The following is a 25,930-nucleotide window of genomic DNA, read 5'->3' as shown; positions in this document are numbered from 1 at the left end:
GGGGGCGCGGGGCGAGCGGGCTAGGGCGCGGCGGCAGAGAGCAGCTGCCGGCCTGTCCCGGCGGGCATGTGGGGGTGCGCGGCGGAGCCGCAAGCATGGGGAGCCGGCAGAGCCGAGCCGTGCTGAGCCGAGCTGCGCTGGTGTAAGCCAGGCGGCGGGGTGGTGTTTATACGCCCCGCATGTGTACATATATATATACGGCGGTCCCCCTGACATATGCTAATGAAGCCCTCCGCGGGGAGGCTGCGTTTGAAATTGTAAACCGGCTCCCCCTCTCCTCGCACCTTCCTCTGATCTGGGAGGACGGCGGGGAGGGAGCTCCTGGCGCGCCTCCCGCGCCCCGCCGCGCGCCGCCACGCACCCACGGGCGCGGACACGCGTGGCAGGGACAGGCGGGGAGTGGGGGGACGGCCCCGCACGGAGCGGGCAGCGGGCAGCGCGAGCCGGGCCCGGCGGGAGGTGGCGGAGCGTTACGTGGACAGGTGCAAGGAGAAGCGGGAGGCAAGAAGGAGAAGGCGTTACCTGAGGGTTAGACCTGCCCAGACACACATGAAAGAAAGAGAAAAAAAAAAAAAAAGAAAGAAAGAAAAAAAACCCAAACCACAAAGATCTGACAGTTCTACTCCGTTTCTAAAACGCTAATAAAATGTACATGCATTATCCTTTCCTTTTATCACTTCAGCTACAGGGAGGGGAATTTCTAAAGAAATTGGCATCGTCAGGGAGGTGTTTTCCCTTCTGCAAATTCTCCCTCACATTTAATTTATCATTAACGTGACATGAAACGGATCTATAGAGTTTGGATATTGACACAACGTCTTGAAAACATAAATGGGCAGACCTCTGGTTTGGGATACTTTCAAAACCTACAGAGACGAAGAAAGAGAAATGGCTCATCTAATCCATCTTCTTTGGGGGTTTGCATTGGGCCTGTAAACAGAGTCTGTGAGCATCACAAATTAGCTACTTTCAGCTACTGAAAGATCTCCATTGTCTTTCTACAGTGTTTTGAATAAATTTAGGATTTGCTGTCCTGTTCCAGATGAGCATAGGCAATTTTTTCATCTAAGCAGAATGGTTCATGCGTGCAAATATGTTGGTGAAAGACATGTTCATTATTAGCAATGTTAAAACAACAGTATATTAAAACTAAGAGCTTGGCTTTTGCCTTCTTTGGTGTTTTGTGGGTTTTTTTCTGTAATGTCTAATGCATTTTAGGGCTTAACCTACATGACCCATCTTAGCATTGAAGATACGCAATGTAGTTCCTTGCCAACGTTAAAACACAGTACTGGAGTATAAAACACAAAGAACTTTCCTAGTTAATTCTTTCAAAAGTTTGAGAGAGTCACTTGGTGGTTTAAGGTTTCATTTAAACAAAAAAGTTGCAGAGAATCATGAAAGATTAGTTCTCCTGTCTTGCTCCATGGTCTTTTCAGTCACAGTCTAAATCTGAGAGATCAAATAGATTTGACTGCTTAGCTTTATTTGCTATGGAGAGTATAGGGCTAATTAATTGGCAGGTGCTTTAAAGCAGGTAATGCTACACCTTTTCATCATTGCAGTCCTAAGTACTGCCCCTGTGTGCACCTGAATTATAAAAAGTCTGCTTTAAAGCAAGTGATTTACTGTGGAGGGATTTAAAACTGAAAAAACTAACGCTAAATACAATGATCAGATAAATCACCTCAGAAGAGAGCACAGGCGGACCTGCTCTGAAGGCAGTTACAGATGGATGTTATATTATTTTACCTTTCAGATAACAGAAGCCTGTCATGTGGTGAGACCCAAAAATCCACCATAATTGAGATTTCAAAGCACATCTGTGTAAACATTATCACATCAGTGTAAAACATCAACCAATGAGCTTTTTCTTTGAACCAAATCTACTTAATTGCAGAGCTAAATCAAAGTAATAGATCAAAGTTGAATAATCTATATGGCACCTATTTTTCAAGTAGCCTGTACACCGATTACTCAAATATACCTAAAACGTTTGAAACACGCATCGAGTATTTTCATTGACATGACTGATAGGTCAAGATCAAACTGTTTATCACAGCTGCTAAGTTGCAGGACATGCACTAGGATGGTACAGCTAAATGGAGCTGAGCCTAAAGATACACCACTATGGATAATGTTGCCAGGAACAAGCACTACCCTCCAAGTCCTACAAACAGGAGAGGGTTCTTCTGGTTAGATGGCACCACTGTCCCCAGTAAAGAAGATTTAAAAAAAAAAAATCCTCAACCATTACACACTGGAAGACCCTTATGGCTAAATCTTTCCTATTATATAACTGAAAGGCTTAGAGTAGAGCAGAATATATAATGTGGATCTTTTCCGAGTGGAGTCTTTAATGTCTGGGCACTAAACCGGTTATGCTGTTTTATAAAGTACCAGAAAAGAAACAAAAAGATAAGAATTTTTTTGGTGTTTGCACTAGTCATGTGACAGGAAAAGATAACACTAAAGATTTTTTTTTTACACCTTCTTAGACTATACCATGGGAAGTTAAATAATTTTAAAGAGTGTTTTTACAAGAGTACATAATTCAACTTAAAGTATACAGTACAATCTAATCAACTCTACATATACTTCCTAGAGACCACACTTTCAGTGTTGTTGAACAAATACATATGTGGTAGAGTTTTTATTTCCATAGCAAGTAGTTAGGGCTTCTACAGACAATATAATTACTGTATATTTCCTAAGAATAGCATATTGTCACAGGCAAAACCTGCTGGCTACCAAGGGAGTGGAGAAAGCAACGGACTGAAATCTTTGATAGATCACAAATATAGAGAGAGTGAAGAGAGAGAAAGAGAGAGCTATACATCTATCGGGTTGATTTAAAAAAAAAAAAAAAAAGGAAAAATTGTTAGCTGTAAAACGTTCATGCCCTGCAATTTATTGCACCTTCATTGATTTTAGAACTCACTTACAACAGTGCTGTGCCAGCCATAAAATTTTAATTATATAATAAAATATTGGCTAGGAGAATGAAGTGGAGGCTCATGAATACATGAGAAAACAAATGCAGGGTGGAACAAAAACTACTGGGTAGAACATAAAGGAATATGTCCAGCTGGAGATACCTGTGTACCATGGTCATTTCCAGATTCTTCCTAGATTTGGACAAGAAAACATGTCAGTTGCTTTCAACAAGATGAGCAGAACATGCAGAAGTTACAGTGAAAGCCTTTCAGCACACTGCAGGTTTGAATAAAATAAGGTGTATTCTTGTGCAGGATTTACTAGGAAGAAAAGAACAGAATCCTTTTCAAGGCTTCATGTACAAATCAGGTCATAATCTGATGATCTAAAGCCTTATAAATGCAATACATACAGACTTCAAAAGCATTTGGAACTTTTTCTTCTAAACTGATATAGTTACAGGTATGTATGCATGTATACATACATGTATATGTAAATATATATGTATCTATTTACAAAAACTCAGAGGAGGGAAAAGTAATGCCGAAAAAAATATTTTCCTACGGAAAGGAAGTTCTACATTTCTCACACCTTCATTTTTTGTTTTATTTCTTTAAATGAAGAGAGAAATTCTTAGGGCTTTTTGAGATACATGATTTTGTTCTCCATGGCTTTGGGGCTACACATAAATAACTCCTGTATAAGCAAGATGGGACAGAGAAGCCAGGTAGTGACCACATGTTTACAGCCAGTTACATCCAGTGAGAATGGACCTTTTCCACATATATTAACATTCAAATGCCTCATTTGTCAGCTTTTTTATTAGTTCTTTAAGTGGATCACTGGGAAAAAAAAAAATCCACCTTGATTTATTTCAGTTAGATGCTTTCTGGATCTGTGCACGAAAGACGTGCAGACAGCTTGCGGTCTTTGACTTGCTGCACAGATAAACTGCACTCTGGTTCCTAAGCAAACACCTCACCAGGGAAGTTCTGACGAACAACTTACCCAGGTGTAAGTAGTTACAGATGTGTATTGGAGTTTTTGAAGTGAAAAAAAGATTAGCCTAAAGGTGTTATTGAAAGGTCATTAAAACATTAAAACGTGGCTCACCAATTTCAGGGGAACAATGTGAACAGGGAGATAACTCATGTCTACAGTTTAGGTGACTGATGAGTCATTCAGAATACAGGTTTACTTTGGGGCACTACATTGACCAAATGTCGTTTCTTTTCCAATCTAATGGAAAAAGTAGACCATTTAAAAAAAAAAGGTAATTGTATTGGCGAACGATGTCTTCTAATGAAGCAGCTAGAACTGAAAAGCTCCAAGAGCCATATTCTACAAAATTTTCCAAACTGAATGCTTAGTCATGTAACTGCAGAAGAAATACTTGAGTTCCAGTCATGCTAAGCATCTGAGAATATTTTTGTCTTGACACCTAAATATTGTCTTTTTTAGTACAGAGATGTAGCTCAGGTTTGGAGATGAAATGGGAAATGTACATATAATACACTGATAAATAAAATAGTAGACATTAAAAAAAATAGTAGAAAAAAATGTCAGTTTTTAACAGATGGGAATAATCATAGAATCATAGTATTATTTATGTTGGAAAAGACCTATAAGATCATCAGGTCCAACCGTCAATCTAGCACTGCCAAGTCCACCACTAAACTGTGTCCCTAAGAACCTAATTTATATGTCATATAAACACCACCAGAGATGGTGACTCCACCACTTCCCTGGGCAGCCCATTCTAGTGCCTGACAACCCTTTCCATGAAGAAATTTTTCCTAATATCCAATCTGAACCTCCCCTGGTACAACTTGAGGCCATTTCCTCTCATCCTATAACTTGCTACTTGGGAGAAGAGAGGGACATCCAGCTTGCTACAACCTCCTTTCAGGTAGTTGTAGACAGTGATAAGGTCTCCCCTCAGCCTCCTTTTCTCCAGGCTAAACAGCCTCAGCTCTCTCAACTGCTCCTCATCAGACTTGTGCTCCAGATCCCTCACCAGCTTTGTCGCCCTCCTCTGCACTCTCTCCAGCACCTCAATGCCTTTCTTATGATGAGGGGCCCAAAACTGAACACAGGATTCAAGGTGGGGCCTCACCAGTGCTGAGTACAGGGGGACAATCACTGACCTTGTCCTGCTGGCTACACCATTATTGATACAAGCCAGGATGCTGCTGGCCTTTTGGGCCACCTGGCCACACTGCTGGCTCATGTTCAGCTGGCTGTCAAACAACACCCCCAGGTCATTTTCCACTGGGCAGCTTTCCAGCCACTCTTCACCAAGCCTGTAGCGTTGCATGGGGTAATGAAGTCAAGGGAATTACTTGAGGGATTAATTGGCTTATGGTACTCTAAAGTATTGAAAGAAATGCAGTAACTCTGTCATTCACCCCAGATACCTGCCTTTCCAAACATAGCTCTGAGGTAATTCAACCTTGGACATGCTTACAGTTGTATGATCTGTCAGACTGTCAGTCAACAAACATAGTGACGGTTCTCCCTTGGTACAATAATGTAACACTGAAATGTTCCTTAGAAATTGAAAATGCATGGGAGTGTCTTAAATCTATTAAAGTGAGTAACAGTTTGTGTCTTTTCTGAAATCTTTTTCATAATTATATACAAAGCCAGCAAAGATTTAGGTTTAAAAAAGCAAAACTGACTGAAACTTGGAAAAAACGTGTTTCTATAAAGAAGAAAAAGACAGGCTGCACCTGACCACTACAAAAAAATATGATGTAAGGCATGCTGTAACTTGAAATGTCTGTCTACAGCTGTCGCGGAGGCACCCCAAAAGTCAATTTAGGTGGACAACAAGTTCCAAAATGGACTTTAATCTACCTGGAAAAGTCTAGCAAATAAACCAACTAGAAACAGGGTTTATATAAGTTATGTAGCACTCCAACAACATACATCACAGATTCGGATACCAGTTGAGGAGATTATTGTGGTATGACCACAGAACAATAATAAGGATCCACAGTGTGCATGCATTCGCTCACAAGAAACAAAACTAGAGGCCTCTTTCACCCAAGAGTACCCAGAATAAATAATCACTTGCCTGGGGAGGGCTTCACAGACCTACTGCTCCGAGAAGACCACCCCAAGGGGGTCTTTGGCAGAGGCCCTGTTTTATAGCCTGCTCAGATCTCACTATGGTTATTATGTCCAGAAACTTCTCAGCTACTCTGGGCACCTCCTTTGTTGAGGACTCTGACAATCAATGGAGGGTCCCATCCCTCCTGTCCCTCCAGCCATGTAGAGGTGAAGTCACCCTGCCCCAGGGTAGTGGAGGATGGGACTGTCAGCACCTTGGCACTGCTCTAGGTGTGTGCCTGGGGAAACCCACAGTGGGACACAAAAGGTGTTAAAGAGCCATCAGCTGTCCTACTGAAGGCTCAGGATCTCATCAGGGGATGTGCAACTGCCACAGCAGCTTATGAAATTTCCAGGTAGTGTACATTGCAACACAGGTTGTACCATGAGTGCTGTAACATGAAATGGCTTGACAAGGCCTGTAGCCAATAACCACTAGGCAGGGACAAAAGAACATGCTCATCTTTAACAACTGTTTTTTAACTAGTGTTTGGTTATGCTAAGGAGGCTGCCTGCAACCAAGAATATTTATGAGGACAGGCTGCTGACATGGCAGGTGCCTGTGGTTTCCTGATGACAGGGCTTCATAACACAAGGGTATAAGGTGGCAGGAGATACTGTAGTCTGAGGTTGCTTTGAAATGAAAGGAACAGCAAATACATTTGAAATTGGGGCTAGGAGAATCACTCTTTTCTGAGAACCTGAGGTACAGAGAGAGGTACTGGAGGGAGAGGTCAGATAGACCTGGGAAGGTTGAAATTTCCAGCCTACTGGTATTTAGAGCATTATACTGTGATACTGTGATTATTTAAATTGGGTCCAAATACAACAATGCAGTAAGCAACCAAACAGAAGGAATGTTATCTACATCAGTCTAAGATGGGTAAAGGACAGCATTACTCTCTAAGTTCTTCAGCTCTATTTCACAATTCATTTGTAAAAACTGTTCCTTGTGGAACTAAGTGCTGCCTATAGACACTTTACAGCACAGTTCAAAAAGAAATATGGAATAGTCTGCCAGACTATTTGTCAGCATTCAGTAAGTTTTAAAATCAAAGATCTGATACACCAAAGATAAGCATCACAGGTAACACTGTTTAATTTCAGTTTATTTGAAACAATCCTCATGCTTTTAGTTTCAGCTGTATATTGGGAAGGCACCAAGAGCTTTCAAGACTTTGGAAGCAGGTTTGGACACTACTAGGTTGTACAGGACTGATGGAGTCGCAGCCATCTTTATTCAAATATGGGTAACTAGGATCACCGGATGCTTCCAATCAAGCCTTGGCAGTAAAACAGTGAACAATCATGATGCTGCAGCCGCTTCCAGCCTTCAGGATTACAAGGCAAAGGAGGCACAGTTGGAAACTCTTCCTTTGACAAAGCTAGTGCTTCCAGGTTTCTGCAAAGACTTATTGCTGGGTCGTGGGACACACTCCCCTGGGAGCAAGGCTACAGAAGCACAGCGTTAGGCTCTGGAGGGTGTTACTGAGCCCACACAGCCTGCACTCCACATGCCGAACTGCAGCAAGGCCCACGCACGAGTGAAGCCTCAAGTCTCGGCAGCTTCCACGCGTCATCCTTCCCAGGCACTCTGGCTTTAACTGCCCGGGTTCGGGCCCGTGCCTGTTCTCCACGTTCGGTCTAACCACTTCGTATCTCCGCTAGCTCGGTTGCACCCCGCTGCGGGCACAAAACGTCCCGCTGCCTGCCCCGGGAGTCACGCTCGGCCCACGGCCGCCCCTCGGGCACCGCCTGCCGCAACCAGCGCGGGAGCCGGTGCCTCCAGCCCCGCCGCTGGCTCCGAGGGTACGCCGGGTGCAGACCGCACGCCCGCCTACAGCGCCGTTCCCGGCGGCGCAGCGGGGCTGGTGCCGTGGGGCGGGGACTGCAGGGCCCTCTCGCTTCTCCACCCCTTCCCCGCTTCTCGCGAGGCTTCTGCCGGCACCCCGGGGGGCTCCGTCTGCCGGTCGCCGGGGCGGAGCGGCGGGTATGGCTGCCCTGCGCAGCCTCCTGCGGTGGCGCCGCCGCTTGGGCCCCTCGCCCGGTCCGCAGCCGGGGCGGCGGCTGTGGTCCGGCGGCGGGGCCGGGGCGGCGGCGGTGAGGCGGTGGCGGCGGGAGCTGGGCTGCGCGGCTGGGGGGGCTCTCGCCGGGTATATGGGGTACCGGCTGTCCGAGCGGCGGCGGGAGCCCCCCCGGGAGCCGGCAGCCGCCGAGCCGGGCGGGTCCCGGGCGCTGCTCCCCATCCCCGTGGCGGCCGCTGCCAGGGAGACGGTAGGTGTGTGCGCGCCGCCCCCGTCCCGCATCACGGCCCGGCGGCCTCTCACCTCCGCACCGCGGCCTCGCTCGGTGCTGCGCTCGGTGGGGCGGCTCAGGGTGCCGGGGACCCCGCCGGGCGCTGTCAGCTGCCCGGGGAGCCGGTGGGGATGGAGGAACGTCGGTTCCCGCCCTTTCGCTGTGGAGACGTCTCTGCGAGGCGGCGTCTGGCGGCGGTGGAGCCGCTCCCCGGGCTGTCGCGCAGAGGTGACCCTGCGCGGAGCCGGCCCTGGGCTGGGAGGCGAGGCAGCCTGCTCGGGCAAGTCCTCCGGGAGACGGAGGCAGAGGCAGGAGCTTGTCACTCGGCCTCCTTCGGGGGACAGGAGCTGTCACTGAAGCGCCGTGGGTAGGCAGTGGACGCTGGCACACGTTCGCTGCACCTCAGAGTGTGAACCGTGAGCTTCGTACTCTGCTTTTCGTCTCTGGAGCTGTCCTAATCAAATCTTTCTTTAATGGAAAATATTATTTTGAAGAGGGAACAGCTGCTGATAGTGCCAAACCTGTCTTCGTCTTCTTTAGGACAGTTATGTGTAGTATAATATTTTCTGTGGGGTGAAAGGTTTATGCAGAGCTTTGTAACAAGTGGTAGGATAGCCCTTGGTGCAAGCAAGTGATGCTTCAGTTGGACTAATTAAACGAAAACATGGGTTGATTAACTACTTACCCATGGGTAACGAAAAACTGTTGACGTGAACCTGGAAAATGAAGTTTCCTGCACAGTGCCATACATAATGTATGGTAATGATAGGCGTTTTTCCATTAAAAAAATTAGATATTTCGGAAAATGTCAAGAGCTGTGGTTAGGTGGTTTGTCAGTAGGGCATCTGGTAAAGCTGGAAATCAGTGGTGCAAACAGCCTGCTTTCTATAGACTAAGTGTATGTTATGTTTGGGAGGAGGATCTGTGTTTTTGCAATGGAGGCCTTGGGCTTAAGTGAATGTTGTCAGGCCTTTTGCTCTGAGTTGTTAGCCTGAAGGCAGATTCTGTTGGCAGCATCCTTTCTGCAGGGAGGTTGAGCCAGGTAATTTTGATTATTCATGTACTTTTTGTCTTGAGCGTGTTGCTGTGGCTATAAGACCAAAGACAGAGTCTTTCAGTCTTTCGTGCTGTTTTGATTTGACAGAACTTTAAATTGTTTTATTTATCCAGTCTTAATTCTTGGTTGTCTTTCCAGGCAAATAAGGCTACTGCACCCTTGGAAAGTCAATAAATTTAGTGTGATGTGTAATTGGAATTTTCACACATATCACTGTAAAAGTGTTGAGGTTGCAAAGTCAAAATTAAGGTTTTATTTGAATCAATGTAAAATAATAAAATCTATAAAATGTACCTTCTATGTATACACAGACTATTTTTTTATGACAAACAAGGGAAAAAAAGGAAAGAAATAATTTTCTTGGCTTAATGGCCCTGTGTGGAAAAGGGCTGTAATTAATTAGGCTTTCCATATGCATAGCAAAAAATTAAAGATTAATTTGAAATATGTCCACTCAGATTTTGTCATCAGACTAAATGCACAGACTGACATCTCAGAATACTAGCTTCATGTTGCAATCTTTTATTTTTGCATGAGTCGTTTCATTGATTTCAAATTGCAGATCTGAGCACTCAGCATTCCTGGAAAAATATCCTTTCAATTGAACCCTCCCAAAAAGGAGGATTAAATAGCTGTGGAATTTTGAATCTGAAGTAGTGGGTTCTTGTGCTTTTTTTATTATTGACTGTTACACTGCAGAAGGGCTTGTATGGCAATGGGGAAACACCGTTGTTTGATACTGGATACTTGAATCAGCAGTGTTATGGCCATGAGCTTCAGCTGGATCTGTACTCCATTTATGATTGCCCACTAGACCTGTGATCAGCATCAACTCTTTCATTACAGGTTTCTAAAACACCTCCAAAAGTATGCTCCAGGGGAAAAAAAGGATGCAAATACTGTGTTCAGATTGCATTGAATAGTATTCTTGGTATCCTGCATTGGTATTGTATTGTCCTGTATTAGAAGGCTGAATTAATGTTGCCCATGTGACAATAACTTTTTTAATTCTTAATTTTAAGTGCCGAGCTTAACAACCGTAAGAGTGTTTAACAGTTTAAAACCCGTAATAATGTTTAAAGTAGAAAATTCTGTCATGAAAAGTCATACGTCGGTATTACTAGGGTCAAGGCTGAAGCTCTCGGATTTACTGCACAGTGTGTTTAGAGTAATGACTGGAGAATGATAACCTGCAGTTTCTGTATAGATGAGTTTGATGGAAATGCGATGCACATTTTGCTACAAGGTTTTTATGGTTATATCATGTACTCACCAATGAAGAATGATGAGGCTCAAGTATCTTGGGATCCTCTCCAGCTGCTTTTGGAAGGTCAAGGAGGAGTCAAAGACATTTCTCCTTTATTCCTGATGCACAAAGTCTGACACTATTTTCTATGGCTTTCTAGGTCTCTCCTTCTCTCACCTCTTTCCTATTTCCCAAGCTCCCCATTTCATTTCCAGTCTCAGTCTGCTTTTCGTTCCATCAAGGCAAATCATCCAACAACCTCTTTTTTTTTTTTCCCTCTGCCATCCAACCCCAACTTTTCTACTTCATCCTAATTCCGTTTGCATCCTTCTGCCCAGACTTCCCTCCAGCAGGATGCTTTTCCCAGGTGATTTTTAGTTGGATCACTGGAAGCAAGCAGCAGGTGGTGTCTATGTTCACAATGCCTTGCTATAGAGATCTACCACAGTTTGTAGAAGCAATTACACTGAATGTCTCTTGTGTCACCCCTGGGGCTCTGACCTGGAATGACTATATAGCAGGTTTATATTTGGCGGGACTTAGCTAACAAAATGAGTATTTTTGGATGAGGATTTGCATAGGCTCATAACTTATTTACTCCTTAACAGAACAACCACTAGAAAAGCCCGGTCTGGACACTAAAGTGACTACCCATTGCAAAACCTGAAATGCTTTCCTTTAAAATGTGGAATTGCTGGAGATTCTTAAAAAAAAAAAAAAAAAAAAAAAAAGTAATGTTGGCAAAACTAACTCTTTCTCCTCCCATTGTTTTTGGTTGCATTAAAAAAATCTATTCTGAAACATTAATTGGCAATGGATAATTTCATTTTTAATGGTTAACATATAGGAAGTTTATAACAGAAAACAGTATTACGGTGTGAAGTACAGATAGCCAAAGAGTTCAAGAGTATTCAAGACATCTGTGGCTGTCTCATCCATAGTGTTGAGTTTAATCCTGGCCAGCAGTTACCACACAGCCCCATGCAGCTGCTTTTGCTCATCCCCCCTGGTGGGATGGAGGAGAGAATTGGAAGGGTAAAAGTGAAAAACCTTGTGGGTTGAGATAAAGGCAGTTTAATAGGTAAAGCAAAAGCCATGTGAGCAAGCAAAGCAAAACAAGGGATTCATTCGCTACTTCCCATGGGCAGGTAGGTGTTCAGACATCTCCAGGACAGCTGGGCTCCATCATGCATAAAGGTTACTTGGGAAGACAAATACCGTAAGTCTGAATGCCCCATCTCCCCCTACACCCCATCCCTTCTTCCTCGCATCTTTTATTGCTGAGCATTATATCATATGCTATGGAATATGCCTTTGGTCAGTTGGGGTCAGCTGTCCCAAGTGTGTCCCCTCGCAACTTCTTGTGCACCTCCACCCTACTTGCTGGTGGGACAATGTGAGGAGCTGAACAAGCCTTGACACCGTGCAAGCTCAGCAATGGCTGAAACATCCCTGTGTTATCAACATCTGTTTGGTCACAAATCCAAAACTTAGCACCGTACCAGCTACTGTGAAGAAAAATAACTATCCCAGCCAAAACCAGTACACATACTTAGTTTTGAATTCCTGCATCTTTCTTATTTCTTGACATGAATTTTTGTAAAAGTGTAATAAATGGAATGGCTGCCTTATTTCCAGCTCCAGCAGACAACAGAATAGGTTTCTGAGTCCCCCAAATACTAAAAAGGTGTGTGGGGGGGCTAACCTAGTTTACATCTTGATTTCCGAAGAACATCTTCTTGCAGGTTACCTGCTTCCAGATAATGTTTATATGGCCCGTGAAAGTATCTTGACAGTTGTGCTGGGCCCAGTTATTATCCCTACAGATTACTTTTCTTCAGATCCTGTCACTGATTTCAAATAATGTTTGGCAGTAATGATGGAATATTTAAGGATATAAGTTTAGCATATATACCTTGATATTTAGTTGCTTTGTCCTACTGTTGACATCTGGTGTTTACTGATGCTCTAGCATTTATTGAACCAATAATGCTAGGGCTTTTAGATTCCGGGACTAACTCTGGTGATTAGACAGATGTTGGTGGGACACTTTCCCATTGGCCAATTCAGAAATGAGATACATCAGTTGAGGGTAACTGAAAAAAAACTGTTTGAGTCTCCTAGAGAAAAAGAGCATCAGAATGGTCTGCAGGTCTTTCTCCCTGTTCTATGAAACTCTTACAGTATTAAACCTGCTGAGCAACGTGTTTGTGAATTCATGTACAGGTGGCTAAGAAGTTGCTGTCTGCTCAAAGTAAACTAAGCCATGGTTTGTGTCACCAGCATGGAGTCAGCCGTGCGGCAAACTTTTTGAACAGACAAATGTCACCTGGTCAGTACAAAAATACTTGCTTGACCAAGCATATGCTTGGAGGTGTTGTGGTAGATAGTATTTGTTACAGAAGCAGCATGAAGCTAAGCTCCCCAGGGGAAAGGATTCCCTTTTCCTAGATGCTTTCTTAGAATAATTCCAGTCCTACGGACTGAGGGTTTATATGTGATTACCTGGAACAAAATATTGGACAGTATAATAAAGTAACAGTTTTAATTCCAGGGTTAGTGCCACATAATGTTTCAGAACGGAAGTAAAATTCTACTGCTGGTTTTGTGTCTGAAGGTGTTGGTGAAGACTGGGAGAGCTTTACTAACAGACAGCTCCTTTAAAGTCTAGGAGATGCTTGTGCAGAGCAAGAAGCTATGACAGAATTGTTAATTTGATACAGATTCTCTCTGCTGACAATGGAGTATGCTATTGACTCCAGAACAACCCAGATCCAACACACTGCTATCAAGTATCTACCTTGTCAGAACAGCTGTGTGTCATGTCTTTTTCAAGAGAATTATAACGATTTTAGAAAAACATAATCTAGTGTCAGAATTCCTCAGAGGAATTAATATTGACTTCCAGTTCCTTGCTTCCATGTTCCTTCCTTCCCAAATTCCAGTGTCATTTGTAAAGCTTATTAAAATGGTGTGGGAAATACCAGTGATGCCTCTTTGCACTCCAAAGAGATCTTTTCTATAATCATGTTGTCCTTGTGTAGACATAGTGAACTCCATGTCTCTATTTATTTTTACAAAATATTCCCTGAGAATCACTTCCTTCAGAAGTGATTTAGGAATTAAAGAGAGTCAGGGAGAGACGGTCACAGAGTATGTACTTAATCACATTTCTTGAAGGCACGCTCATTTCCAGGAGAAGGAAGCTGCATACTTTGGATGTTTCCAGAGCTTTTTTTCATAGTACCTCAGCAGTTCTGTCAAACTCTCTCTTTGTGAAAATACTTAAAAGGTCAAGTTTATTTGTAGCAGCACATTTCTAAGTGGATTACATAACGTATTTCCATCTCTCTGCAATGAACAATAAGACATTAACTCCAAAAAGTAAGGCAAACTCCCCTAGGGAGGAGACTCTCCGGCTTGCTTAAAGAGGATGCTGTTCCAAGAGATGTGTAAAGGATCATTTTTACAAGAACCACTTCTAGGCAACCTTTTTTCTTAAGCATTGTGTGTTTAATGTCATAGATCAATTGCCAGATGTAGGAAGATGGTTTGCTCTTTGGCTGATGACATCTGAAACTCCTCACTGTCATCATCCTGAGGATACTGTTTCCAGCCAGCTGTAGTGAGAGCCATGCTGAAGGAAAATGAAGGTTTACATCTCAGCATTAATTCTGTGTTCCTTAAGATATTGAAAAAAAAAAAAAAAAAGATGATACCTTTTTGGGACAGACAAATCTAGCTAATAGTATGTTTTAGTCTTGCATGTAGTAAAGCATATGGATATGTATAGCAGGATATACACACCGACTGAAGCTTTTTAAAGAACTGCTAGAGGTTACGTAACTTCCATGTGAAACTAATGTAAAAAGGGCTGGAGAATATTTTAGTGTAATACTTATTTTGGAGGATTTCTGGAAGAGCTGTGCTTACAGATAAACATTGCTACCCCAAGGATTTCCTGTAACAGAATTGTATTTGAACAGGGCCCTTTTTACAGCATTTTAAACACATTCCAGCTTCCTATGCTTGTAAATATTTTAATATAATAATGTCCTTATCTCAGTGAAGCGAGATCAACTAACAGAATTGTTGGCTGTACTACATCTAAGCAGTCTGCTAGAAATATAACTTCAGTGAGCATCAAAACAGCTTTGTCTACTTTGGGATTTTCCCACACTGGGAACTTGACGTTTAACCTTTTGGCCACCCAGCATGAAAACAAAATTGTGCTACTTTTATCTACATGGGAGCGTATTAAATAAGCCTGAAGTCAAATATAAACAAAGGAAGTAAGGAACAGCATTGCTTTGAAAACCTTTTTATTTTAATAATTTGCACAGATTCTCATTGATGGAAGACAGATTACTTTGCAAGTGAAAATTCAAAGAAACTCACTCACTTGAAATAAATTGGTTAAAGATTAAACTGCTGTAACAGAACATATTTTTGACTGCAAGCAAAAGGTACTTTTAGCAGTAAATGTTGGCTTCTTTAGCTAAAATAGTCTCACCTTTATCTTAGTTGGAAGAAGCAAGAGAACACTGATTTGACTTGGAACACAGCACAGTTGTGGTTTCTTATTGATATTGTTGGAGCTTTTTCCCTCATATGCATGCACAGACAGCATGTATATTTTTACCTATTTGTTTTGTGAAGTATTTTGCATTATTTGTAGATATTTTCAGAATATGGGAGTTCAAGTATTGTTCTGGGTTTTGATAATAGATTCTTGTAGATTACTTCTGCAGAGTTTTATGAGCTTGTAGGCATCAGTTTTTCTAATTTTCAAGTGAAAAATCCTGTATCTAGCATTTAAGTTTGTCTCTATGGGAACACGAAATCTTTTACCACAGAATGTAACTTCTGGATTACTAATTTAGTGTAATACAAGACTAACACTTGGCAAATAACATTTCTTTTGTGTTTTTTTAATAGAAAGGTTAATGGTGTCATATTTTATCTTCTGCACCTTACTTCCACTGAACCTGAGCCGTATCATTACAATTTTATATATTCAGATAGCTTGGGGTCATAACTACTGCAAAATTTTGGTTATTTTAATGTCTCCTCATGTCCTGTGTTAGACCGTCTTATGGCAATGTAAAGTTATTGCATGGGTTTCACTGGAAGGCCATAAAGGTCAATTCATGTTATACCAAATTCAGACAGCCTGTATCTCTGCAATAAGAGAACCAGTAAGACAAACATGGGACCAGCAGTGGAGATCAGCCCACGCTTCAAAGAAGTTTGAGTAATACGAGGAAACCTTTGGTGAGAGCACCAGACTTTCAAAGCATTTTGACTTGTCTCCAATGGCAGACACAATGCATGAAAGATGACCCTAAAATGGGAATCAGTTTTGAACACTAATTGTGCTCGATAGAAAGCCTAGATTTTCTTCACTCAAGTTTTTGCTGTGAGTAGAGGGAGAAGATACAAAGGGGTATCACTCTACAAGAGGTTCTGCAAGGAAAGCTTTCAAAGTTGATTGACTTAAAAGTTGAGTTTCCATAACAAAGACCTTTGTCTGAAAGACTGCTACTCTGTGAGACACATGGTGGTGTTGTTATAGCTTTACACAGCCCTCTGTAAATGCAGTACTTCTAGAAAATAGTTTTTAAGGAATTATATTAACTCTTTGAAGTATGTATTTTAGGCTGTTTGTAATATGTTTGTCGTGTAGATTTACAATGGAGGCACATGTAATGGAAATGCGATACCCTGCATTCAGAGAAATACCCTGCCAAATTAGTATTTGGTCTTCAATTTGATTTTTACTTACCTTGTTTTGATAAGCCGATGTTAAAATGGACTTCATATGGGAAACGTTCCCCTCTGTTTCCTTTGCCTGGTGGTGGTTTGCATATAAGTGCAACAAGGTACCAGAGTTTGACAGGGGAAGGACAGAAGAATGATAACATGAGTTATTTGATTACAACTATTTATGCTTAGACTTTTTTGAGAATAGGGAAAAGATTATATATTGTTTGTGCATGCTGATGAGCTTCAGTCTTGCCTCTTTTTATTCCCAAGTTATGAAGTTGGGAGAATGGAAATTCTGGCTACCAGCTAGATTTGTGATTTCAGCTGTGGGCCTTTTTTTTCCCCCTGAAAGTTCTAATAGCAAAGTAGGTCGGTATACATGTGCACGTAAACCAGAGCTAACCTGCTATGCCTAAAATTAAGACAATACCACTATTGGGAGATTCGTGACATTCTACTTGAAGGAAATGGCTGTGTCCAGTTTTTAAAAGGCAAAGAACCATAACATGATACCAGATCATAGTAATTAGTAGGCAGGATTACCAAGAGGATTAGTAAACAGAAGCATAAAAAAATCTCCCCTCTTTTGATTGTCAAAGAGATGTACTTTCAGGAAAGTTTTTGAAGATTGTTGATAATTACAGAGAGATTTAGTCAGGATAAGCTCTTGAAACTTCAAATAGAAATTGGAATCTTATTGAATCCTGTTCACTCTTTCACCAACAGTACCTTGCCTGAGGTATTCAACACCTACTTTCTCTGTCTTGTTCATTTGTCCACTGGATATCACACTATTGCTGCTAAAATAAGATTGCCTAACCTGAGCATAAATATGAAATAAATCAATTGAGAGCAATTGGTGTCACTAAGATTCTCATACTTGTCTCACTGTATTGTGATGTGCTAAATTTGGGCAAAACAGGAGACGTTTCATATTTGTGTGTTGAGACAAATTTCTTTAATGCCTGAAAAGGTGTGAATTGAGCTCATACTTTGGAATGGTTTGGCTTTTAATTAGACAAATTTTAGTACCTAAAAATACAGCTTTCATGCAAGAGACTTAAAGTTGCTGTATGTTACATAAATTGATAAGCAGTAATAGAAGAAGGAAAGCTCTGAACAAGAAATTTGGACAAAAAATAATATTATTGCTAAAGACAGTTTTATTTATCAGTTTGGTAAGGTGTGTGCCTGGAGTCTTCTGCAAACAAACCTTGCTTTTATTTGGTGATTTAGTGTATGGACCAGTGATCTAATACACATTAAGCCATATATACATTTGTTTGAATTAATGTTGGATCAATAGCAGAAACAACTTGTTTTGATTCTTTCACAAAGAACACAAAGTTTTGAACACAAAGTTCAAAGTAAAGTGGTATTTTTTATTCCTTAGAATAAAATTATACTTAATCCTGCAGTTTTCTCATCCCTTTACCTTGAAGTAGATGGAGCTTGTTGCTGTAACAGCTGCTATTTTATTTTCCTTGAGCTGCAAGTACCTGTGGCCTAGGTTTTGAAACAAGTAACCATTCCTGTGGGGTAGATCCAGGCATTTATCTGGCTATAAAATAACACCACAAACACAAAAGTTCTTAGTCAGACCAGTTCTCTTATCCAGTTTGATGCTTGGAAAAATGAACATAAAGTGCCAGAGCAAGGGCATGCAAGGTATCGAGCCTTTAGGGAGGTACTGCTCTTTTTGGTGGCAGGCTGTATTCATATCACATTACAATGACTTGGAGCCAGAGTGTGAAATATGTAGCAGTCAGAGGCAAATTCTAGGTTGGCTAAACTGAGGCAGGAATTAAGCTTTTGCAGACCTGAGTACTGACATGAGTTAAGTTTAAGCACATCTTGACAATTCCGTGTTTGCAGTATGCTATTTTATACTTAAAGTAGCATAGGATTCTTAAGATAATGCTGAAATATCTGTCTGAGAATGTAGCAAATGCTTTTCTTAGTGTCTCAAGCAAAATATTAAGCAGTAGTACCTGAGATAGTGTCAATTTCTCGAGAGAGCAATGAATCTCAACGTGCTCTCCAAAAACTAACAGTAATCACACCTAAGATGATATTTCTTGGGTGATGCATTATCTACAGCTTCTCCTGATTATGTATGATTGATTATGACTGATTACAATCAATTATATACACTGTATGTGTAATATGGCCTTGAAGCAGTTTCTTTTCTTAAAATTGACTTTGCAGAAATACTGCTTTATTACAACCTGCATGTATTCAAAAGCATGCTTGTAGTAGTGCTAAAATAACATATGTATCAAAAATAAAATAAATTATTAAACTTAAACAAGGATAATCAATTATGTTGCTACAAGCTCTACCAAAACAATTGAGTCATATAAAACCCGCATGAAGGCACAGCTTGAATGCCACTGGACTGCTGAAGAATCCTAAGACCATAATATTCTAACAGTGAGATAAGGCAGAAATATTTTGGCTAGCATGTGAGTATATCAGAAGATAATTCAGTCATGTTAACATTGTGATGATACACGTGACTTTTTGTTTTCTTTTGCTTTTCCGAATAAAAACTGTTTGACCTCTTCCAGATGTATTAGTTTTTGATGTGTCAATTTTACAAACATAACTGAGGCCATAAAATTTTGTTTCACTGCCTTACTAATGTTTTATTTTTTAAGCACACTGTTTCAAAAGCAGGAGGAAAGTGAGCCCAGATATTTTACTGACCGATATAAATGTGCTTTTGCTTCTAATTGCTGAAATCTGAAACCTACTCTTAGAAAGGTTTTGGAAAACTGATTTCTGTTTGCTGCTGAGGACTGTTATATCTTGGTGTACGTCAACCGCAGACATCTCTCAACTTCTCTTGGTGTTTAGATGCCTCTCTGAAAAAAGGAAAAAAAAAAAGAAAAAAAAAGTTTTTGGCTGTTCTCTTAGTTGTAAAAAGAAAACAGACATTAGTTAGACCATGCGCTATTTGTTGCCTTTTCTTAGTTTGACACCTGAAGAATTTTAGGGATACTATAAGAGACAACAATATTGAGGACAATAGCAACTTGGGATATTTCATTTATAAGATGTCGCATTCCTATTTTAACATACTGAGAGAAGTTAGCTATATCTTTGCTCTTCCTTTTATGGAACAGTTAGGGTTTGGTTTCTTAATCTCTGAAAAAAGGTTCAATATACTTACATTTTCTATAAGATACTGATTCAACAGAGGAGCTTTCCTCTTTATAGGCTAAAAAAAGTTTTTGGATAGTGGTAGCATATTTTTCCTTAAAATGTCTGACAGTGTAACACAAAGATGTAATAATTTAGATCAGTTATAGTTTTGTGCTGCTAAGTTTACATGTAAATCAGCTGGATGGCAAATGTACCAGAAACTCTGGACATGTATAATGAACATGAGATGTGAACCTCATGGACATGAGGTGGGAACTATATAGTACTTCTGTAACTCTGGAGGAATAATTACTCTCTTCTGTTCACCCAAGTATGGGAGTTTTAATTGGATTGGATACTTGAAATAGCAGTATCTGCAGAAGATTTACACTGGAGTATATTATGGAGGTGTATTGCATATTATTGTCAACAGCTGCATTCTGCACTAGGAAGCAATATAAACATGGCGTTATTCCATTCTCTTCTGGAAATGTCAGACAACTGAAATAATTTTAGCAGAGTCATTCAAATCTGACTGCTGAAGTTACATGGACTTCCTTGAGTTAAAGATGCCACCCCTTTTTCTGTGATTCAAGACCCTAAGTTATCTTTTTTTTTCCCTGTTTTGTTTGGTTTTGAGTTTTGGTGGTGGTTGGTTGTGTGGGGCTTTTGTTTGTTTTCCATAAGCATGGAAGCTTGGGCAGTGTCAACAATTTCAATGCATTAAGATTTATTGCTAAAATTGTAGAAGACTGAAAATGATAGCAGTGAAATTCTGATTGCAGTGTCAGCTCTTACCATACAAAAATATTTGGATGCATTTGACTTGACAAACTGTCGTCTTTACATTTACAGTTTCTTTATGGTGAATGGCAGTGGCAAATGTAAACCAAAACTCTTTTCGTACATTAAAATTGTTTCCTTCTGTCTTTGAAGGTTGCAGAAAACAGATCAGACCCTGAAGATTTACATCTTTATGCAACTCCTCGGGAGCAACGGTTTCGCAGGTTTGCCAGTTTAGAATTTGAAGGACAGCTCTATATGACTCCATATGACTTCATTCAAGCTGTCACAAATGATGAACCCAAATGTAAGCAGGAGTTTTATATTGATAAAGTTGCTAGGCAAAATACCAGTGGTGTATGTTATTTTTCCGTTTGCTCTTGATTACTACTTCTGTTTCTGATTGTGGTGAAAAGGTACCGCATGCATCTTCTAGAATTTTATTTTTAGTGATATCCAAGTGCATACAATCAGTATCCTGATTGTTAGATTGTAAACCTGTAGCATGTAAACATGCTAGTCATCAGTTGAATATTCTTTTCTTTTCTTAGAGGTCACAGACAGCTCAACAGGCATGAAAGACAAGAAGTTCATCTGTCCCATTTGCGCTGACACAGTTATAGTTACGGTTTCTTTCTGAGCAGGCTGATATTGCTGTGAAACTCTTGCCTCCTCTTCTGTATAGTTGCTGTGGAGATAGGCAGGCGAGATATGAGTTCTCTAAATAATTTAGGATATCACTGTTCTGCAATTTTTGCAACCTTAAATTGTCATTTGCTATCATGCTGGGGTTTTTTTTGCCCTACAGAGATTTTATAACCCTATCGTGGTTTTCTAAATAACATGCTTTTGTGTAGGAGTTTTGGTTCCCCAGGGGATCCACTTTCTGCACTTAACAGTTGCCAGAGTTAGCGCTGTGTGTTAATTAAAGTAATGAAAAATAAACTATCAACTTAGTTCACTTATTGTAAAATTTTTGCTTTAAGCATCAGAGAGTGACTACCTAGTAAGGTGATCCATTTCTGATCTAGTTTGATTTCCTGGCCCTCAGGCTTGCAGTGCATTGGTAGCAGCACACAACTTCTGCGGAAAGCGAATATCTTTGCTCAGGTGTGATGTGTCTTAACCCACTTCAGGTCTTTCTTCCTCAAGTCTACATCACAAAGCTAGTATAGAGAACAGTCAAAAGCAGCTAAAACAGTCAGAGGAGAGCTTAAATCTCTGTGCAGATGTTGGGCTTTTCCCCTTTGTTCTCGTAACAGTAATGAAACAAGAGGAAAGAATTCAGCCATGGCACATCAGTGATCAAAACTTCTATAACTTTTGAATAGAGATATAATCTCATTGTAACAGTGAAGACAGAATATAGAGCTGAGATGGTGAAAACTTGAAAAACTTTGAAACTTACCAGGGAAAAAAATCTTCATTCTCTTTTTTCTTTGCTCTGCAGTTAAAAGAGAGGAAGCAGATTGCTTATCACAGCAGTGAATACAAATACACAGCAGCACTTTATATTTACTTCCTCTGCCAGATCTCCAAGTTTTCCTTTTGTTCTTACTGTGGAATTGAGTTTCACCACGTATGGTCATGAAGCATTTGTGCCATATAGTGGACATCAGTTAAACATTTTGTTTTAACTCCATTTTACCACACTTTGGTTTGACCACACTGTATGTATGGTGTGCCGTTAAATTTTTTCCATGCTAGTGAAATTTATGCTTCCTCCTCTCTTACAGCAAGTATTGAGATTTTAAAAAAGAAACCAAAAAGCGTTAAGCTCACAAGGACATTCTGTTAATCTCATGCCAAAACAGATGAGATCTGGATCTGAACAGTCAGGCACCCTTCTGAGTTCAGTGTGGCAAACCTTGTTTGTATCAAAATCCTTCTGTGCATCCAGTTAATCTCTGAGACTGAAAGCAAAACTAAACCTGCATGTCCTTTAGTTTTATAGACTAGTATCAGAGATTACATGACTGAGATAATCATTTTAAGGGATAATGTAAAAGGCTGTAGCTAAGTAGAAATTGATTACTTCATTTGAAGGGAAGTTGTATTGTCTGGGACATTTGGACAGAAGGCTGACAAGTAGGAAGTCATAGGTGAAGTAGATGACCTGCAGATTATGACTTCCAGTTTCTGATCTCTGTCTGTGTTAATTTTAACCTTTGTACTGCAGCTTTGTCAAAGTAGAGCTTTGTTTAGGCAAGTCTTAATTTTCTGTCTTACTCTGTTGAAGATAGTAAGTTTAAGGAATGTATTTTTCTGAACAAATCAGTACATGCTAAACATCATATTTGTATTTTTGCATAATTTTGCAAAGAAGTTACGAGTTGTAAATAATTGAACCCATTCACGCTGACGTACTAGACTATCTGTATTTTGCAGGAAAAAAAAGAATATACATCTGGGTTTTTTATGGATGAAGACTAGAAAGGTCTTGAGTTTTGTCAAAAAGCAAACCAAAAATGCTCTTTGAAGAGTAGTAATAGTAGCTCTTTATGTCTGCTTTATAGAAAAGCTAATAATGCTAGACCTGAATGAGATTTGTGATGGAGTGAATGCGTCTATTGTAATTGATTTACTTTGGAAATCTTGTAAACCCTACAAAAGTCAAGAGGGTGTTCACTTCCTTTTTTGATAAACCACTAAGTAATATGGTAAGAGTATATTTTCTTTTGTAAAATGTAACTTTCGAATCCAGGCAGTTATTATAAAAAATATAAAATCCTGTAATTAACTTCCTGCTGCCTTTATGGTGCAGGCTTTTATTTGGAAAAATAAAATATTTTTAACAGTCATGCCTGATACATTTTTTATCATCTGAAGATAGGTTTATATATTTAGAAAGCCAATTAAGAGAAGAGGAAATATATATATATATATTCTAAGTATAGTAACTTTAACCTAATACTGAGCTTTAAGAAGTATCTATATACACATAAATCTTGTTTGTCTAGAAAGAAAAGCTATATATAATATATGAGACTGGGAAATGATCTGATTGGAAACTTATTCCCCTGTTTTTTTTTATGGTAGGCGTAAACTTATATCAATTTGTATGGCAAAGGAGACTGTATTGTTGAGTTTTATGTAGTATTTTGAGACAAGACTTTAACTGATATTAAAAAAATTAAACTTAAAAGTACATGAAAATCTGTTAGCTCATGTTATGATGTTGCTTGAGCTCCACCATAGCTGGAGTGGGATTTGCAGGCAGTCCTAGTGCTAACCTTTACCCAGATGTAAAACTAAAATTTCGGTGAGTTTCTTACTGTGAGCTTATGAAAGACCATAGTGAGTAGTTTCTGTATCATGACAATTATTCAGTGGAGCGTTGAGTTCATCATGAGGAAGGGATTTCTAATACCACAAGGTGTTTTGCTCTATCGTATACCAAACAAAAAGTTACAGATTTGACCACACAATACATTTGTACCTTTGTGAATTCTGATATTCACAGTGCTTTATCTTAATAAAGAATCCAAGCAAATGTTAGTCGTGAGAGGGTGACGATGAACCTCAAGTTTTGAATTTTTGGATGGATGTGAACAACTGTTGTCAAATGCCAGTATCTTTTTCTGCTTCTGGAGTCTGCCATGTAAGGCACTAGGAAGAAAACATCTGTTCAGTCTTACTCATCATCAGTTTTCAGTGTTAATGAGCAGTTACACTTCTGAACTGGAGACCCTCTTCAGCTTCTCTGTTAAGATTACTTAAATTGAGCCTGACAGACACTGTAAAAGGAAGCATCAATCAGAGTTATTAGGAATGGCTGAAAAGAGTATCTAGTGTAGTTTCAAGCTTTATTTGCTTTAAAATGTATGGGTAGTTCCTGAAGCAGGGCCCAGAGTCCAGGTCTCCCTACAATCTGCCTTGTAATGCTACTGCTGCTAAATGATTGTTCCTGAATATTGGTACCACAAATGCGCATTTGATGTTTCAGTGGTGTATTTTGGAGGTGGAAAGTATTTTCTCTTACTGATGCGGAATAAGATTAAAAACTGGACACCTGAATCGGTTCTTTAAAGTTAGGAGTTTGGTTATGTACTAAGCTAGGGCTTTTTTTTAATAACATAAACAGAATTTTTGGAACTGGGTTGAAGATTAGCCTCATGCATAAAGTAGGGAAAATACTTACTTGTTTAGAAAACACGGAGTGTAGATGTACTTTATTTTTTATGACACCACATCGCCATAACTAAATTCTGTTAATTCTTAACTTTGTCTTTTGTTGCAGGTGCTAAAAAGTGGCGATCCCTTTCAAAGCAGGTGGGCAATAATTCATGTGCTATCTTACAACCATAGATTTTGCTACAGTTACTTCCTTACATGATGGAAACTTGGAGTCACAGAAGAAAGGAGTTTATCCTTATCCAAAAAAAAAAAAAAAAAAAAAGAAGATACTTTAATGTCTTAATTTTTGCCACTTCAGAGTCAGTTGAATGAAACTCAGAATCTCAAAGATACTTGAGCAGCTGTGCCTGTTTTGTTGGATTTACTGACTTTCTGAAGCCTCAGCCCGTATCTGACTGAGTTTCCCTAGTGCAGAAGTGTAACAGGTGTATCCACAGCTACCTGAAATACTCAGGCCACTCTCTACCTTTTGTGAAGTTGAAGTGCCTCTTATATTTTATTTTTCTTACATTCGTGAAACTGCAAGAAGACTATGTCTGTATCCCTGTATTTTAAGTAAAGCTCGTCCATATTCATGGGTGAAGTTTGCTTTAGTTCAGGTTGAGTGTTTTCAAAGAATTGCTTGGAGCTTGTATGAAAACCTTACTGAAATGCATGGGGTCTTATCCTTGGCTTCAGTGAATATGAGCAGTGGTGAGTAATTTCAGCAATAAATATATTACATGTCTCTCTCCAACTCTGCAAACACTGAGTATTCATGCAGATTTGCTCAGATGTGTAATTGTTGGATTAATTGTGTTCAGAATTAATATATATGCTTGATTACTTCCAAAGTCATTGTGGCAGACTGAAGTTAAATTAACTGGTAGATTTGCATGCGGTTCCTTGTCTTTTGTTTTGATTTCCTACCATTTGCTCGTAATTTGATAAGTACTTCATTGAATATTTAAATATATACTTTTATATTTTCCAAATCATATTTTTTAGGAACTGAATCAGATTCTTATGGAGACACCACCAGTTTGGAAAGGATCATCCAAACTTTTCAGAAATCTTAATGACAAAGGTAAGGGATAAGAATTTATTTTCCTGAACCAAATGATGACTCGCAATAATTTATTGTCCCTAAAGTAATGTTGTACTTTAATCTGAGTCACATCTTCAAAAAGATAAAAAGTGTTTGCTTTGCATTTTACAGAATGGAAAAGTTCCCTTTAGTCTCTCCCGCGTTTCATTCATGCCATCTTACAGCGAGCCTCTTTGAGTGAATTGGTATCTCAGAGTATTTTAAGCTAATGTTTGAATGTTTCAAGTTCAGATGGTCGTAATGTCAGTCTTGATTCAACAATATGCTACTCCATGTTTTCTGCCAGTGAAATTCTACAGAAGTTGATGGAATTAAGGGGACTCAAAACTGGCATAATAAGTTGGTAGAACTAGTAATAAAC

The 25,930-nt window shown here is 40.0% G+C and overlaps 1 protein-coding gene across 9 annotated transcripts in view; it reads left to right on the top strand.

Annotated features, from left to right (window-relative positions):
• Positions 1–8,006: 8,006 nt before the first annotated feature.
• MICU3 (mitochondrial calcium uptake family member 3) overlaps positions 8,007–25,930 on the top strand; it is a 54,161-nt gene continuing 36,237 nt past the window's right edge. For all 9 annotated transcript variants that reach the window (XM_082052048.1, XM_082052044.1, XM_082052046.1 and 6 more), the window contains exons 1-4: positions 8,007–8,325; positions 20,499–20,652; positions 24,586–24,617; positions 25,470–25,548. In XM_082052048.1, coding sequence (XP_081908174.1) covers positions 8,044–8,325; positions 20,499–20,652; positions 24,586–24,617; positions 25,470–25,548 — 547 coding nt within the window. In that variant the 5' untranslated portion in view covers positions 8,007–8,043. The remainder of the gene's footprint in view (positions 8,326–20,498; positions 20,653–24,585; positions 24,618–25,469; positions 25,549–25,930) is intronic.

Source organism: Streptopelia decaocto, assembly GCF_964273445.1.
Source record: "Streptopelia decaocto genome assembly, chromosome: 4".
Classification (NCBI taxonomy): Eukaryota; Metazoa; Chordata; class Aves; order Columbiformes; family Columbidae; genus Streptopelia; species Streptopelia decaocto.
Note: the sequence above shows the minus strand (reverse complement) of the source record. Positions and strands in the feature narration are given on the sequence as shown.